The following is an 18,676-nucleotide window of genomic DNA, read 5'->3' on the forward strand; positions in this document are numbered from 1 at the left end:
TAAAGGCTGGCAGTTTGAATCCACCAGGCGCTCCTTGGAATCTCTCTGTGGCAGTTCTCCTTTGTCCTGTAGGGTTGCTACGAGTCAGAATTGACTCAGCGGCAACAGGTTTTGTTTTGTTTTTTCTCGGTATGTGCGGGCAGTAGTGGAGAGGCTTCACGGTAATTTAGAAATAGAAAAGGCAAGAGTACCATCTGAGAATTACACTAAAATTCAACAAAATCAATCATATATATATATTTTTTTTTTTACCATCTTCTTTTCATTTTACTGTCCTCCTTATTCTTGGTGCTACAGCCATACCAGGGTTCTTCCCACCTCTGTCCTTTGCATGTAGTCTCTCTTCCATGAACCCCCTACCTCTCTCCTCTTTTAACTCCTGTTTATTCTTCAGGATTCAGTTCAAACAGTACTTCCTAAGAGAGCTCTTCCCCAACCTCCCAGACAATTTCACATGTCTGTGTTATATATTCTCATAACACCTTGTATCCTTTCTTTGTAACACTTGCTTAAGTTTTAATTTTATTGCTCTTTCTCTGATTATCTAATAGTGTTCCTGACTAGACTCTAGGCCCCAAGAGTGCATATGACAATGTCTAGTTTTACTACCACTGTATCCCTCAGCACCTAGTACTAGTAACTAACACAGCAGATGCTCAGTAATTGTTTTTCCTTTAAATATATTGATACCTTTGATTAGTGTCAAATCTTTGTGGTCTTAGTAGTTTTTGATTTGTCTCTGGGCTGGCTTTGTCTATCTCTACTTTTCTTGATTTTGTTGAATTTTATAGTGTGATTTTCAGATGGCACTATTTTTTTTCTATTTCTAAATTCGTGTGAGGCTGCCTTACTTTTGCCTACCTACAACTACTACTAGTTTACTGATGCAAATATTACCTGTAAATTAATTTTTTTTATTATATTTTAAATGGTCCAGGAAAGCTTGTCCTTTAAAAAAATTCCAGTGAAAGTCATTTGTAATGCAATTATCCACTATTATGTCAGATTTTTAAAGAATAATTTTTATTTTAGAATATAGTTTTCTAGAGCAGGCATATTTGTAATTGTTTCTGTAAGCGGTAATAGAAAATTATTTTAATTTGTTGAGTCTGCAGTGGCATTTTTACAAAAGTATTGAAATGACTTTTTACTGGATATAACCTGTCATTTCCATTTCATATTGCAGATGGCGATTGTATTAGAAAATGTTTTTGGTTCGATTGTGACCAGAATCTAAGATCTTATCTTTTGGTTTCACATGACTTTTATTTGTAGGAGATGTGTATATATTATGTGTATAAATATGCCTACCCAGAATGTATTTATAAGCTTAGGTAATAGTTTAACTCTTCTGTTTGCAGCTCTATTAAATGCCAAAATCATGTGACCTTGCGGAAAAGACAGTTATTTGTCCTAGTTGGGTTATGTTCCTGATAGCAATGCGAGCACAGCTGGTGGAGGCTGGCGTTTCTGTGAATCTCAGAAAACCCTTTGTCTTGCACAGCTATAATGCTCAAGGGACACATTCACTTTCCTCCTGTATTGAGATGGTCGACAGCTAACCATGCTGAAGGTTATGAAGTGTAAAGTGCAATTGCATGCCTTCGTAAATCTGTACAATTGATGCATCTGGTGAATTCAAACAAAAAAGCAAAAAACTAAACTGTGGTTTAATAGAGCGTACACCATTTGGTACGTAATGATGTTAACTCCGTATTAACAGAGATCATCTCAGAGCAAGCATGAAGCAGGCTCTCATGAAGCGGAGCGGCAGAATGAAGGTCAAGGAGTGGCAGAAATCAGCATGGCAACTTCTGGTAGCGGTCAGGTAAATAAATCATTTTATTTTTTACTTAACTATTTAAATATTCAAAAAGGAGTATGGAGTGGAATGGTTCTCAGAAGGATCTATAAATCTTACTGTTTTTTCAGTCCTGAATGGATATCACCAGAAGCATTCAATACCAGAATGCTGTCAGTTTTCTTCTTAAATGTAACAATGATGCTTTCAGATTTCTAAATATATTTTTTTATATCTCTAAATTCTGCATTTCTGTTTTAGTCAAAAATGAGTGGAATGAGTAGGATATTATTGGAAAACACATTAAGCTACATTTAGGTTATATATGTGATTTGACCTAGTTATTATTGCTTGCATTAAACAGATTTGCTTTTTTCCTAAAGCATCTTATGCAAAATCATTTTTATTTTTTAAAACTGGTAATCAATCATAAGGACTTTATTATAGTTCCTGTCTTCTCTTTTACTTCAGGATTACGTAAATCTAGAAATCTAAATCTTATTGAAGAAGAAAATCCTAATGCTTGTAAAAAATAAATGGAAATGGGGGAGGAACAATACAGAAAAGGATGAAAATAGTTGCACAACTCAATGTAATCAGTATCACTGAACTGTACATGTAGAAATTGTTGATTTGGTATATGTTCTGCTGTGTATATTCTCAAAAAAAGGGGGGGGACGTAGTCTAGTCACGTTTAACTGTTATCACATCATTTTTAGCAATATTATAGAAAGTCAACTTGATTTTTTTTTAATATAGCGCTATTGTTATGCTGCCATCCATTTTCTGTTAGAGTTTTATTGCAATATATCCTAATAGGACAAAATTTTCCTTTGGGGTTTTCTGTATTCTCCAACTTTTCTTCAATGAATATTTTTATGTTACAGATAAATGATTTTTTAAAAATAAAATGTTACTAAATTAGTTTTCCACCACTCGTCTATCAGTTTGTCGTACTGTGGTGGACTGTATGAAGAAGAACACAGCATCAGGATTGAAGGAAGACTCATTAAAAACCTGCGATATGTAGATGACACATATTTACTTGCTGAAAGCGAAGAAGACTTGAAGCTTTTACTGATGAAGATCAAAGACTGTAACCTTCAGTATGGACTGCAGCTCAACATAAAGAAAACAAAAATCCTAACAGCTGGACCAATAAGCAACATCCTGATAAACAGAAAATACTGAAGTTGAACAGGATTTCGTATTACTTGGATCCACAGTCAGTGCCCATGGAAGCAGCAGTCAGGATTGATTTCAAATGACATACTGCGTTGGGCAAACCTGCTGCACAAGATCTGTTTAAAGTGCTAGAAAGCAAAGAAGTCACTTTGAGGACTGAGGTGCAACTGACCCAAGCTACGGTACTTTCATTTGTCTCATACGCATGTGGAAGCTGGTCAATGAATAAGGAAAACCGAAGAATTGATGTCTTCAAATTATGGTGTTGGTGAAGAATATTGAATGTACAAAGGACTGCCAGAAGAACAAACAAATCTGTTTTGGAAAAAGTACAGCCAGAATGCTCCTTAGAAGCAAGAATGGCAAGACTTCATTTTACGTACTTTTCGACATATTATCAGGAGGAACCATTCCCTGGAGAAGGACATCATGCTTGGTGTAAAGTAGAGGGTCAGCAAAAAAAGAGGAAGACCTTTTTTTCTCTTTTTCAAAAGATGGATTGACACAGTGGCTGTAACAATGGTCTCAAACATAGCAACGATTGTGAGAATGGTGCAGGACCAGGCAGTGTTTTGTTCTGTTGTATATAGGGTTACTGTGCATCAGAACTGACTCGACAGCACCTAACAATGACAACAAATTAGTTTTAAGATAATTTTCCTACTGCTGATATAAAAAATCCCTTTAGTTGCTTTATGATATTATTTATAATAATGGGTTTGTTTCTCTTAGTTCATTAAAATTGAAAGCTGAAAATAATTCATACTCGAGTATTTAAATTTATTTTACTGAATTGAAATAAAGAGATATACTTTGTTTTTTATTACTAGTAAGCACTATTCTGGGGGGAAATTATAGGTGGTAAATTAGGATAAAAGGAATTGTATTTAAATAACACATTTGAGTTATTTCTGTCTTTTATTTATGGAACTATTTGGGAAGTTAATGAATTCACAAACAGATGTAGAAGGATAAAAAGTTCAGTCTTCTTGACAGAAAAAAAATTATTTGCTTAAGACCTACTCTTAGTGCTTTGAGTCATATTCCAATTATTATGTACTTGAAAACCTTAAGGAGCCCTGGTGGTGTAGTGGTTAAGTGCCAGGTTGCTAATCAAAAGGTTGGCGGTTCAAACCCCCAGCTGCTCCACGGGAGAAACATGTGGCAGTCTGCTTCCATAAAGATTTACAGCCTTGGAAACCCTATGGGGGCAGTTCTACTCTGTTCTGTAGGGTCGCTATTAGTCAGAATCAACTCGACAGCAACATGTTTCAATGAGTTTGAAAGCTTTATCTGATCAATAAGCAGGCTTTTCGTTTTCATAAAAGACTAGAAGAAAATATGGGTTGGATTTTTATAATGAGGTGACACCACAGTCAGAAACTCTAAAAAGAAAAGTATAATAGGTTTTAAATAAAACTGTGGAACTTCAGTATGCTGGAAAGGCAAAGCAAAGTTACAAGGTGAACAAACCAAAGTCACATTTGCAAACATTTATGACAAGCAAAAAGAAAGGTAAAATTAAAAATACATGTTGTTGTTAAGTGCCGAATTGAGTCAATTTTGACTCATAGTGTGACTCCATGTGACAGAGTAAAACTGCCCCATAGGGTTTTCTAGGCTGTAATCTTCTTGGGAGCAGATCCTCAGGTCTTTCTCCCATGGAGCCCCTGGGTGGGTTCAAATCTCCAACCCTTTGGTTAGCAGCTGAGCACTTAACTGTTGTGCCACCAGGGGTCCTTCGAAATACATAGAGTGTTTATAAATTAACTATTTAGAAGACCACTGAAATGGGCAAAGGAGAGAAAATAAAAGAAGAAATAAAAATCACTTACAGATACACAGAAAGATGCTCATCTTTACTAATAATGACATATAAATATAACTTACAACAAAAATGAGATTTTGGGAGACTGTTGGGTTGGCAGAGTCCCTGGATGGTACAGACAGACAGTGAACGTGCTCAGCTGTTAACCAAAAGGTTGACAGTTCAAGTTCTCCCAGAGGCACGTTGGAAGAAAGGCCTAGTATTCTGGGTTGAATTGTGTCCCCCCCCAAAATATGTTTTCAAATCCAAACCTCTATGCCTGTGGTTATAATCTCCTTTGGGAATGGGTTGTCTTTTTATGTTAATGAGGCAAGATTAGTGTAGGGTGTATCTTGAGTTAGTCTCTTTTGAGATATAGAAAAGAGATTAAACAAGCAAGCAGAGCAGAGATGGAAGAGGTTAGACGCCACGCTGCATGAAGATCACCAAGGATCCAAGGAATAAGGACCTTCTCCAAGAGCCAAAAGAGAGAAAGCCTTCTCCTAGAGCCAGTGCCCTGAATTTGGACTTCTGGCCTCCTAAACTACGAGATAATAAATTTCTGTTTGTTAAACCACCTGTTTATCGTATTTCTGTTACAGCAGCACTAGAAAATTAAGACAGAATTTAGTACTGGAAGAGTGGGGTGCTGCTCTAACAGGTACCTAAAAAGTGGAAGCGATTTTGGAATTGAGTAGTGGGTAGAGGCTGGAAGAGTTTTAAGGTACCTAATAGTAAAAGCCTATATTGCCTTGAAGAGACTGTTGGTAGAATTACGGGCGTCAAAGGCATTTCTGGTGAGGGCTCCAAAGGAAATGAGGAGAGGTATAAATAAAGTCTCTGTTGTCTTAGGGAATATATATGGCACCAGCAACAGAATGTTGCTAGAAATGTGGATGTTAAATGTGCTTCTGGTCAGGCTTTAAAAGAAAATTATGAACATATGATTGGACAGTGGAAGAAAGGCCGTGCTTTTAAGGCAGTGGCAAAGAATTTTTCCAATTTATGTTCAAATGTTTGGTGGAAGGTAGAATTTGTAAGTGATGGACTTGAATATTTGGCTGAGGAGACTTCTAAGCAAGATCTTAAAGGGGCCACGTGGTTTCTCCTCGCCACTTACAGTAAAATGTGAAAGGAAAGAGATTGGGTAAGATAGATGCCAAGACACATGGAGATCCCCAAGGAACTAGCACACAAAAGCTGAAGAGACATTCCTCTAGAGCTGACAGAAAGAGAAAGCCTTTTCCTAGAGCTGGTACTCTGAATTTGGACTTATAGCTTCCAAAACTATGAGAGAATAAATTTTTGTTTGTTAAAGCCATCCACTTGTGGTATTTTTATTATAGCAGCAGTAGAAAACAGACACCTGGCGATCTACTTCTAAAAAAATCAGCCATTTGAAAACCCTGCTGTGACATAGATGAGGTCACCATGAGTTGGAGTCAACCCAACAGCAGCTGTTTCATTTTGGGGGGATTGGGTTGGCAAATACAGTAACACTCAGTATTGGTAATAGTGTAAGGAAACAGGCATTCCCATATACTGCTTTTAGTTATGTGAATTAAAGCCGGGGCTTCAAATCGGTTCTGTCCAGTTCAGCCATGGCCAATGAAGCAAAACCTGAACGAAGTCAAATTTTTTTAATTGGCTGAAGCTGAATGATAAACAGAATAGGAAGAATTACAGGTGAAAGCCCTGCTAGAAACTTAATCTCCCCCTTAGAAAACAAGGGCAGTGTGCACATTGCATAACAACCAAATCTGTTGACTGGCAGAGTCAGAAACCGTGGTGTCCCTCTCAAAGATGGTGGCTGACCATGCTGTTTTGAATGTGTGTCGCTTTCCACAGTCCTAGCAATGATCCAGTCTCCTGCATCAGGCTCCAGAAAGGGCTCACTGTGCCTCTACCAAGCCTCCCATTCCAGGGCTTTGACCAATAATTTTTCCCTTTCTGCTTATTTTTCTGCTTCACCTAAATTTTCAAAATTCAGGTCTGTTCCAATTTTGCTTCGTCAGCCATGGCTGAACCAGTTCCAACCAATTCAAAGCCCTGATTAGAACAACCTTTCTGGAGAGCAATTTTGCAGCATGTATCTAAATTTATAACGTACCTGCCCCGTGACTCATCATTGCCCCATCTAAGATATTACACTAATCAGGTAACCGGTCAAGAGTGCTCATACATGTTTAAAGAGATTCATCATAATATTATTTATAAGATTCATCATAATATTTATAATAGCAAAAAATTAGAAATAGTCTGACAAAGGTCTAATTTCTAAAATCTGTAGGAAAATCCAACACCTTTACAACAAAAAGACAAATAATCCAATTAAAAAATGGGCAAAGGGTATGAACAGACACTTCACCAAAGAAGACATTCAGGCAGCTAACAGACACATGAGGAAATGTTCTCAATCACTAGCCATTAGAGACATGCAAATCAAAACTACAATGAGATGCCATCTCACCCCAATATTACTGACATGAATCAAAAAAACAGAAAATAACAAATGTTGGAAAGGCTGGAGGGAGCTTGGAACTCTTATGCACTGCTGGTGGGAATGTGAAATGGTACAACTGTTTTGAAAAACACTGATGCTTCTTTAAAAAGCTAGAAATAGAAATACCATACATTCCAGCAATTCCACTCCTAGGAATATATTCCAGGGAAATATTATCTTAGTTATCTAGTGCTGCTATAACAGAAATACCACAAGTGGATAGCTTTAACAAAGAGAAATTTATTCTCTCACAGTCCAAGAGGATAGAAGCCTGAATTCAGGTGCCAGCTCCAGGGGACGGCTTTCTCTCTCAGCTCTGGAGGAAGGTCCTTGTTATCAATCTTCCCTGGTTGAGTTGCTTCTCAGCACAGAGACCCCAGGCCCAAAGGACACGCTGTTCTCCTGGCTCTTATTTCTTAGTGGCATGAGATCCCCCTGTCTCTTCTCGCTCCTCTTTTATATCTCAAAAAAGATTGACTTAAGATACAACCTAATCTTGTAGATTGAGTCCTGTGTCATTAACGTAACTACCTCTAGTCCTGCTCATTCACCTCATAGAGGTAGGATATATAACACATTGGAAAATCATATCAGATGACAAAATTGTGGATAATCACACAATACTGGGAATTATGGCCTAGCCAATTAACACACATTTTGGGGGGGACACATTTCAATCCATAACACATACGCACTCCTATGTTCATTGCAGCATTATTCACAGTAGCAAAAAGATGGAAACAAACTATGGTACATACACAGAATGGAATACTGCGCGACAATAAAGAACAACAATGAATCTGCGAAACATCTCAAAACATGGATGAATCTGGAGGGCATTATGTTGATTGAAATAAGTCAATCACAAAAGGACAAATACTGTATGAGACCACTATTATAAAAACTCATGTAAAGGTTTACACACAGAAAGAAATAATCTTTGATGGTTACAAGGGAGAGGAGGAATGAGGACGGAAAAACACTAACTAGACAATAGATAAGTGGTAACTTTGGTGGAGGGTAAGACAGTACACAATACTGGGGACGTCAGTACAACTTGATCAAGGCAAGGTCACGGTAGCTTCAGAGACAGATCCAAACTCCCTGAGGGACTGAATTGCTGGACTGAGGGCTGTGGGGACCATGGTCTCGGGGAACATCTAGCTCAATTGGCATAACATAGTTTATGAAGAAAATGTTCTATGTTCTATTTTGGTGAGTAGTGTCTGGGGTCTTAAAAGTGTGTGAGCAGCCATCTAAGATACTCCACTGGTCTCGCCCCTTTGGGAGCAAGGAAGAATGAAGAAAACTAAAGATACAAGGGAAAGATTAGTCCAAAGGTCTAATGGACCACATCTGCCACGACCTTCACGAGACCGAGTCCAGTACAGCTAGATGGTGTCCCACTACCACCACTGACTGCTCTGACAGGGATCACAATAGAGGGTCCCAGACAGAGCTGGAGAGAATTGTAGAACAAAACTGTGACTCACAAAAAAAGACCAGACTTACTGGCCTGACTGAGACTAGAGAAACCCTGAGAATATGGCCCCTGGACACCCTTTTAGCTCAGTAGTGATGTCACTCCTGAGGTTCACCCTTCAGCCAAAGATCTGTAAAACACAATGAGACTGAATGGGCTCACCAGCCGAGGGACAAGGACAAGAAGGCAAGAGGGGACGGGAAAGCTGGTAACGGGGAACTCAAGGCTGAGAAGGGGAGAGTGTTGACATGTCATGGGGTTGGCAACCAGTGTCACAAAACAGTTTGTATATTGTTTAATGAGAAGCTAATTTGCTTTGTAAATCTTCATCTGAACTACAATAAGAAACAATTAGAAATAACATGAATGTACATTAATCAGTTAAGTAATTGCTTAAATTATCAGTCAGCTGTATGTAGTAAATGGTTAAGAGTTCAGGCTCTGGAGTCTACAGACCTGAGTTTAAATCCCACTCCTACACTAACTAGCTGAGAGAGTAACGTTGGACAGGTAACAAACTCTCTGAGCCTTAGTGTTTTCTCTTAGTAAAATGAAGAGAGTGGTGAAACCTACTTCATAGTCGTGAAGATTAAATGCAAGATGCACTTAGCCTAGTCCCTGGCGTATAGTAGGTGTTTAGTGAAAGATCATAGCTACTGTTGTTATTAATAACGAAGTAGTTATTAATATTACTATTTTTAAGTCATAAATTTACTATGTGCCAGATACTGTGTTGGGTTGTGGAGACAGAGAATTGAAGAGGACAGATAGTCCCTGGCCTCAGGGAACCTACGTGGTACATCCATGCAAATGTTAAAATGATTAAATTATATCTCTGTTCATACAGAGCTCTAAATGTTGCTTTAGCCTCCAGCCTTGCCTTTTTTAGTGTATGTACATTATAATTAAAAAAAAAAAAAACATCGCTATGAGTTGATTCTGATTTGCAGTGACCCTATAGGACAGAGAACTGCCCTGTGGAGTTTCCAAGGCTGTAATCTTTATAGGAGCAGCTTGCCACATCTTTCTCCCACACAGTGGCTGGCTGGGATTGAACCACAATCTGGTTAGCAGCTGAGCACTTAACCACTGTGCCACCAGGGCCCTCTTTTATAGCCAAAGTGTCTTCCAAAACACAAATCTTGATTATATCACTTGCTTGTTTAAAGCTTTTAGTGGCAACCCAGTGTCTGTAGAATGGCCAGATTGTTTGTGTTGCTTTCATTCCAGCAGTATCACTCACTATTTGCCCCCGTTTGTCAACACTTCCTCAGCTTCAATCTCTTCAATTCCTTGAGTATTTCTAGCCATTCCCTCCTGATGCTCCCTTTGCCTGGAAATCTCTTCCGCTTCAGCTCATTTAAACTTAAGCTTAAATGTTGCTTCCTTCAGGACATTTTCCTTATTCTGGGATAGAGGAAGTGCTTTCAAATACTCTGTACTTACGCTCCCACAGCACTTAGCACATTTATCGTTGACGTAATTGTCTGCCGTCCTTTTTGAAGTCCTTTAGCTGAACTATATTGCTCCTGCTCAACATCGTACCCCAAACAGCTAACTACCCCAAACAGCTAGTATAGTACATGTAGTCCCTGACTTAACGACATGTTCAAGTTACAGCAAACCACACTTAGAACTCTCAGTGTATCTGAACATTACATCTTCCTGGGAGGAAGTTACAGGAAAATGCACACAGGGGATCTGGACAAAATTGCCAAGTGTGTGAACGTGCTCCAAACATTGATCGGGATAATATGATGGAAGAGATCCGTATGGTATCCATATGGCAAGGACACTGAATTTAGAACTTGATACTGCACTTGTGGAACAGCTCATGGATCACGAAGATGGGGAACTGACAGATCAGGAGTTAATGGATTTTGAAGAGGAAAGAAATGTTGAAGAAGAATAAAATAATGAGGAATACAAAGGAGGGAAGTTGTCAAAAAATTTTACAGTGAAAGGATTAATAGGAGTTTTTTCTAAATTAAATCAGGGGATTCAGTTGCTTGAAAACATGGACCCAAACGCTGATCACTTTGCTATAGTTGATCGATTTGGGAAGCAGTGTTACGTTACTGCAAAATATATGAAGAAATAACGAAAAGTACCATGCAGGCAACTTTCACTATTTTCTGACTAAAAATGCCATTCCCAGGGATAATCCAGATGATCCAGAACCTTCCACAAATGGAGTTATTATTGCCACTGACGATATGCCAATGTTGTCCAGCTCTTCTTCATCATTGGAGTGAATTTTTAAGATTTGTGTTTTTTATGTATGTATGTATTAAAATATATCCATAAGTTTATATGTAATGTTTCTAACCCCCCAAAACAAAGATTGGATTTATAAAGGTACTGATAATAAAGGCAATAATAATGAAAACTGAAAAAATGAAGTATTTGACATGTCAGAGCCGACTTACAACACAGTCATCTGAACAGAATCCCATTGTAAGTCGGAGACTATCTGTACCTGGTATAGAATAAGTGTTCAGTAAATGCTTATTAAATATTATTAACTTAGAAAAATAATTATAACTTTTAATAAAAAGCAAGTACAGGCAGTCCCTCGGTTACGAACGAGTTCTGTCTTTAAGTAGAATTTGTATGTAAATTGGAATAGTTAGGTACAATACGTTATCTAATGTCAGTTGGTGAAATGTTTGTCTTAGTATATAGTGTCCCTTTCTGTGCATAAAAAACATTAAAGAAACAGATACACTAAAACATCTTTAACATAGTAATGTAGTAATAATAATAATGTTTTGATACACATCCCTAAGTAGTACCCACTTGTTACTACAGACCATTGTATATGCCTCAAATTTTTAATATAATAGTAACAACGGGTTGTATGGAAGTCAGACATTCATAACCCAGAGACTGCCTATATTTCATGATCTCTCATATGTATCTATATATGTGTATGTACTTAGATAAATGTCTTAAAGAATGTCCTTCAAAATGTTACCAATAGCTATCACTGAGCATTTACGTTTACATGGTTTTTACTTTTCAGTATTGTTTGGAATTTTTTTGTACTGAGCATTTTTTTTTAATAATTAATAACTGTAGGCGTCCTGGTGGTGCAGTGGTTAAGCACTCAGCTGCTAACCAATAAGTCGGTGGTTTGAACCCACCACGGGGAGGCTCCACAGGAGAAAGACGTGGCAATCTGCTTCCATAAAGATTTATAACCTTGTAAACTCTATGGGGCAGTTCTACTCTGTCCTGTAGTGTCACTGTGAGACAGAATCTACTTGATGACGGTGGGTTTGGTTTTTGGTTTATAACAACTGTAAAACCATTTTGGGAACATAGAAGAAAGCACTGTCTTAATTTCCCTTGCTTGATAGCTTAAATTGTCTCAGTCCAGGGTCCTATCATGATAACATCATGTTATTGATTTCTGTGTGTGGATTATAGAGGAGAAGATCTACTGAAAGTAGTAAATCAGGGCTACTGATTTAATTGATTCTTCAGTTGATGGATTCTGATACTGCTATGGATTCATTGGTAAACATGATGAAGAGATTAGTTAAAAACCAAATTTTTGGGGGGGCAATGTCAGTCATGGAATTGCCTGCCAGCTCAATATTTGTATGGCACTAATACTGCTGATTCTATTTATTTGGTTACTTTCAATAATTGTTTAATAGGACACTACGGCTACTCTCAGATCCTAGTGATTTAAATGAACGGTATATATCTACAGGAATGTGATTTGAATACTCCCAAGATTCCTTTAAACTGTTTTAATAGCATCTGTACAAATGACAACTTTGTGGAGTTTGTTATTTTGTCTTTGTTTTGTTTCACTATTTGCTCCAGGATTAAAAAAAAACATTGACACTAATTAAAAATGAAAATCTATCTCTATCGCCACGTGGAAATTCAGTATACCCCCTCTGTCACCTGGTTTTTGCAGCAGACTTCTAGCAGGTCTGTGCACAACTACTCCCATTGCTGTCAGCCAGAATAATCCTTGCAAAGAGTAAATCACTCTTTCAGTAAAACAGTTTGTTGACTTCCCTTGATGCTTAGAATAAGAATAACCCTTTGTTATGGCCTGTGTAATCTAGCTCCTACCTAACTTGTCAGCTTTATGGCACACTTTGCTCTCACCCTTTAAGTCTCCTGGACTTTTTTCAGTACATCATAGTCATTGGACTTCCTTTTTCTGCAGCCTGTGCGCATTTTGTTGTGTTCCATGTAGTACTTTTCTTGCCTTAGGCTGAGTTCTATAGAGGAGCAAAACCAGTGAAGCATATATATAAACATATAGAAAAAGATTTATTTCAAGGAAATGGTTCACACAGTTGTGGAAGCCAGCAAGTCCCAAATCCATGGGTCAGGCAGCAGGCAGGAGGCTTTTCCTGACTCACTTGGTTGGAGGGGCTGAGAAACCCAAAATCTGCAGGTTAGGTGGCAGGCTGCTGGCTCACAGGGTTACAGGAGCTGGCAAATCTAAAATCTGCAGGTCAGGCAACAGGCTGAAAGCTTCTCACGTTCCAAGAACTGGAGGTCAGATTATGACAAGATGAACACAGGATCAAAAGAAAGACTTTGCTTGAACATCTGTTTATATTATGGATGCAGGTCACACCCCAAGGAAACTCCTCTTCCAACTGATTGGCTGCTCACATCAGATCACAAAATGGGAGGTGATTACATAGTATCTGCCAAACCACTAAAAATCATAGCCTAGTCAAGTTGACACGTAACATTAATCATCATATTTCTCTTCCCAGTTCACCAGTTAATACCAGTTGAGGTGTATCTCAGCTTAAGCATGACTTTCTCAGAGAGGTTTGAATAGATCAAATCCCACAGTTTTAGGCTGTCAGGGTAGTATGTTCCTCTCCTTTGACAGCTACCACATTTGTAATTTTACATTTATTTGTGTAATTATTCAATTAATATCTACCCCTCTACTCTGGAATGTAAGCTCCAAAAAGGCAAGGATTCCTTCTAGTTTTGCTCACTTTCATGCCCCCCATAGTCTAAGCAGATAGCAATAAATATTTGTTGGTTGGAAAATGCTAGAAATAGGATTTCTCGATCTGTAAGTCATCTCCCTGGGAAGTGAAATAGAAAAAGAAAAGTAAGTTATACAGACCAGATCCCTGCTTGCTTCCTGCATAATGATATGTGTAGTACATTTGTGAAAGAATTACACTCATAGCTCTCAGCATTTCTTTTTGAAATTTAGGACCAGATCCCTGGTGACAGCCAGCGAGTAGTGCTGAAGTGAAGTGAAGTTCATCCAAGAGGACAAAAGAGATGGAATGAGAGGAAACCCCTTCTGCTGCTACTAGTTATTAAAGCTTTTTATTACGGAAAATTTCAAACATATACAAAAGCAGACAGAATAATTCAATGATCCACATGAAGCCCCTCCCCTTCCCTTCAAGTGTTGTTTTTGAAGATCTCAGGCATCATTTCATACATAAATATTTTACTATGTATTTTCAAAACATAAGAACTTGTTTTTAAGATAAAACTACAGTGCCATTATCACACCCCCAAAAAACTAAGTCATTCCTTAATAGCTTCATGTATCTAGTCAGTATTCAAATTTTCAGTTGTTTCATAAATGTCATAATTTTTCACAGTGTATTTGGTTCACATACGATTCTTGCATTGAGATGGGTTAATATGTCTCTGAAGTCTCTTTTAATCTACAGGTTCCCACTTTTTCTCTTTTGTTATCTTGCTGTTTATTTGTTGAAGAACCAAAGTTTTTTGTCACACACAGTTTTCCATAGTTATTTAGCTGATAACACTCCCATGGTGTAGTTTTTTTGTTTTTTGTTTTTTTTTTTCCCATTTTGAAAGCAGTTACTGTTTTATTAACTGATCAGATTACAAAAATAATCATAGTAGACTTCTTTGTTCATCCTTCTAATAAGCCTGTTGATCTGGTCTTCCCTGTTGCCAGTGGCTCCACCTTTTTCTTCATTCCACCTCCCAGAGAAGATAATTTGAAGGGCCACAGGAAGTTGTTTGCTTCTTTGAAGCATTTCCTAACAGTATAGATCTCATGAATCGGACCCTCCATGTAGATGATACCATATTTACCAAGAGATCATGCAGTCAAAGTGTTAGATATCTGCCAGGGCAATTCCCTTATTGATTTTACCATAACCATGCTCGTAGGTCAGTTCATTTACTGACTTCAGGTTTGGGTACCCCATGCAATATATGGTTCCACAGTCCTCAGCATGGTTATCGAAGCCTTGTTGAGCTTAACAAAGGTGACATTGAAGATCTGGTGAAGGCGAAGAGGCCGCAGCCCCTTTTGAAACATGGGGCTCACACCGTTGATACCTCTGATGCTGATAACAAATACCAATGTGGGTTCTGCAGGTACACAGAAATTGTGAGCATTTCTTGCCATCCTAGCCATTCAAATCTCAGTTCTGTACATCTGCCTATATTCCTTAAAAGTACTTAGCTTTCTCATGGATAAGCTCCTTCCTTGCCTTTTGAGGAGCCCTGGTTGCGCAGTAGTTAAAAGATCAGCTGCTAACCAAAAGGTGGGCAGTTTGAATCCACCAGCCGCTCCTTGGGAACCCTATGGGGCAGTTCTGTCCTGTCATATAAGGTCACTATGAGTTGAAATCAACTCCACAGCAAGGAGTTTGGTTTTTGCCTTTTGAAGAACTTTTGGGCAAACTTCTTTCACAGGTGCCTGATATTTAGTTCTGTGAAATTCTTTCACTTTTTCTTAAGGGTTTCTGGCACACCAGGAACCTTCTTTTTCTTCTCTTTGACACCCTCCATGGTTCCAGCCAGAAGAAAAGGCCCCTCATGTTTCTCTGTCCTCTGTATTTTCTCTAAATTGGTAGTTGGATCTACAGATTTGATCAGATTTGGGTTAGAATTATTTCTTAAAGACTACTTCGTAGGTAGCATTGTGCTGTTCTGCTTGTCTCTCTTTTTGTGATATTAGTAGTCACAGATACTTAATGCCAGCTCCGTTAATTCATTAGGGTTGCAGAATTAGCTGGAATACTTCTGTAATAAGAAACTTCCCCATATCTACTATTTGATGACTCGTGGTACAGTTTGTAGAGAGACAGTAGGGGAAATGCTTGTTTCTTTGCCCTTATATGCCAGGTTTCAAAATGAGTCAGGGCTACTACTACCTTTGTGGTAGAACCCTTTTGAGTTAACTTTTTGAAGTGAACAAGCCGGAGGATGGAAGAGGGGCTCTGATCTGGCAGGGGCAATTAAAATTGGCTGTATGCCAACTCTGCTCAGTGTAACTGTCAGACATAGTTCTTCTAGTCCCCCTCAGCAAATATTTGAGTGTCTAGAATGGCATGGAGCCCTGGTGGCGCGGTGGTTAAGCACAGGGCTGCTAACCAAAAGGTCAGCAGTTCAAATCCACCAGCTACTCCTTGGAAACCCTATGGGGCAGTTCTACTCTGTCCTATAGGGTCGCTGTGAGCCAGAATCGACAGCAACGGGTATGTATGTCAAAGATGAATAAGGGAAAAACAGAAAGTAAACAGGTGATTGAGTCTAATATGTGGCAAAAAAAAAAAAAAAAATGTACTTGCTTTGAGGGTTTACTCCAGACAGCCATCGTATCCCCACGTATCCACTCCCTAGCCCATTTTTCTCTCTACCGTTAACCTTCCCCACATCCCTTTCACCTGAAGGGGTAATAAAACCAAACCAAACCAAACCTGTTGCCATCAAGTCAATTCCGACTCATACTTACCCTATAGGACAGAATAGAACTGCCCCATAGAGTTTCCAAGGAGTGGCTAGTGGATTTGAACTGCTGACCTTTGTTTAGCAGACATAGCTCTTAACCACTACACCACCAGGGTTTCCAAGGGATAATAGTGTAAAACTCATTTATCAATGTTCAGCATCTGTTTATTAAGTGTCTACATTGTGCCAAGAACTGCTGTCAACCCCAGGATATGGTGGTGAGCCACTTCTGTCCTCCTGAAGCTTACAATCGAGAAAGTAAGACAGTTTTATACGGAGTGTAATAAGTACTATCAGAAACTACACAGTACTACAGGAATACATATTAGAGACATATAACCTAGTCTTAGGGTGAGGCTGGTCCTGGAGAAAGTTAGAAATTCATTTAATATGATACCTAAAAGATGATTGTACAAATTAGGTATAATAATCTAGGTGAAAGATGATGGTGGCCTGGGGGTTAGGAAAGAATTGACAGATTTGAGAGAGTCTTTTAGTCAACAGATATCTGAGAGTATTTAGGAAGTAGATTCCATAGGGTTTAGTGATTGAATGTGAGGCTTGACGGGGGAGGAGAAGTAAAGAATGACTCCCAGGTTTCAGTCATAGGCAGCTAGGAGAATGATGATGCAATATAGTGATAACAACCAGAGGAGGAACAGGTTGGTGGGGGGGAAATAATGAGTCTAGTTTTGAAGATGTTAGGTGTGAGACATTGAAGTAGAAATGTCAGGTAGGCTATTAGATACATGAATTTGGAATCGAAGGGAAAGGTGAAGAATGTGATAAAAGTGTGGAAGATTTTTATACCCCGGTGATTATAGAGTGAGAAGATGAAGACCTACACTAAAACCCTAAGCCAAGGAAAAATACCCTTCCAATAAAGACAAAACAATTAACAGTATCCACTGTTTTCCATACCAAAAACCAAACCCAGTGCCATTGAGTCGATTCCAACTCATAGCGACCCTACAGTTTCCATAAAAAAAAAAACTGAAAAATTTCCATTGGGTTTCACAAAAAGAGAAGTCCATTGCTGATCTCAGCAAGAGCAGTTCCATTGCCTTTCTTCCCTACCATGTAATATTGGAGTAAGTTTAGGCTTAAACAGAAGGTTAAAAGTTGAAGAGAATAATTTTATCTAACTCTCAAAAAGTCTAGTGTGAGTTGCCCAAGAGTCACTAATTGACAGAGTATAGGTTCGAAAGAAAACTTGGAGATTATTTCTGTTTTTTAAGATATAAGAGATTTGAGCTTGTTTGAATCCTGACAGGAAGGAACCAGTAAAGAAAAAGGACGAAGATCCAGAAGAACAAAGAGAAATGGGGAGGGAAAGAACCTAGAGTACAGGTGAAGGCATGGGCTTTAAATAGGAAAACGGTGCCTCTGATATAACAAAAGAAGATAGGTTTGGATGCAGATAATTTTATTGGTTTGGTAGCAAGCAGTTGAGGGGACTTTATCTGATGGCTTCTATTTCTCTGTAAATTAGAAAGTAAAATTATTTGTGATAAGGGCAGAAGAACCAGAGTTTTCTACAAAATGAGGCATGTCTAAAGTAGGTACTCTGAGGAACGAAAGGAGAGCTGACTAGGAAAACAAGAATTTCAGGTGCAGCTGATGGCCCGGCATATTGGTGACAATAAATGGATAGGAGCAGCATCTGGTAGAGTTTTGTGATTTTCTCTCATGCTGTTCAGCAGTTCATGTCAGGGTATAGAGAAAACAATTACATACATTTATGATTGAAAGGGAAACCCTGGTGGCATAGTAGTTAAGAGCTATAGCTGCTAACCAAAAGGTCAGCAGTTGGAATCCACCAGGCGCTCCTTGGAAGCTCTACGAGGCAGTTCTGCTCTGTCCTGTGGGGTCACTATGAGTCGGAATTGACTCGACGGCAGTGGGTTATGATTGAAAGGAGCCCTGGTGGTAGAGTGGTTAAGCACTCGGTTGCTAATTGAAAGGTCAGCATTTCGAACCCACTAGCTGCTCCAAGGGAGAAAGATGTGGCAGTCTGCTTCTGTAAAGATTTACAGCCTTGAAACCCTATGGGGTAGTTACACTCAGTCTTTTAGGGCCACTGTGAGTTGGAATCAACTTGACTACAATGAGTTTGGGATTTTTTGTTTTGTTTTTGGATGGTTGCAGTGTTTCCAGGAAGGT

General features: G+C 38.6%; 1 protein-coding gene and 1 pseudogene across 9 annotated transcripts in view; one reads left to right on the top strand and one right to left on the bottom strand.

Moving 5' to 3' along the window:
- The window catches only part of APC (APC regulator of WNT signaling pathway), a 159,397-nt gene that overhangs the window by 105,231 nt on the left and 35,490 nt on the right, over nucleotides 1–18,676 (top strand). For all 9 annotated transcript variants that reach the window (XM_064274955.1, XM_064274965.1, XM_064274974.1 and 6 more), the window contains one exon: nucleotides 1,724–1,828. In XM_064274955.1, coding sequence (XP_064131025.1) covers nucleotides 1,724–1,828 — 105 coding nt within the window. The remainder of the gene's footprint in view (nucleotides 1–1,723; nucleotides 1,829–18,676) is intronic.
- LOC104846183 (large ribosomal subunit protein uL30-like) lies at nucleotides 11,856–16,021 on the bottom strand (annotated as a pseudogene).

The sequence above is a fragment of the Loxodonta africana genome, chromosome 2 (assembly GCF_030014295.1).
Source record: "Loxodonta africana isolate mLoxAfr1 chromosome 2, mLoxAfr1.hap2, whole genome shotgun sequence".
NCBI lineage: Eukaryota > Metazoa > Chordata > Mammalia > Proboscidea > Elephantidae > Loxodonta > Loxodonta africana.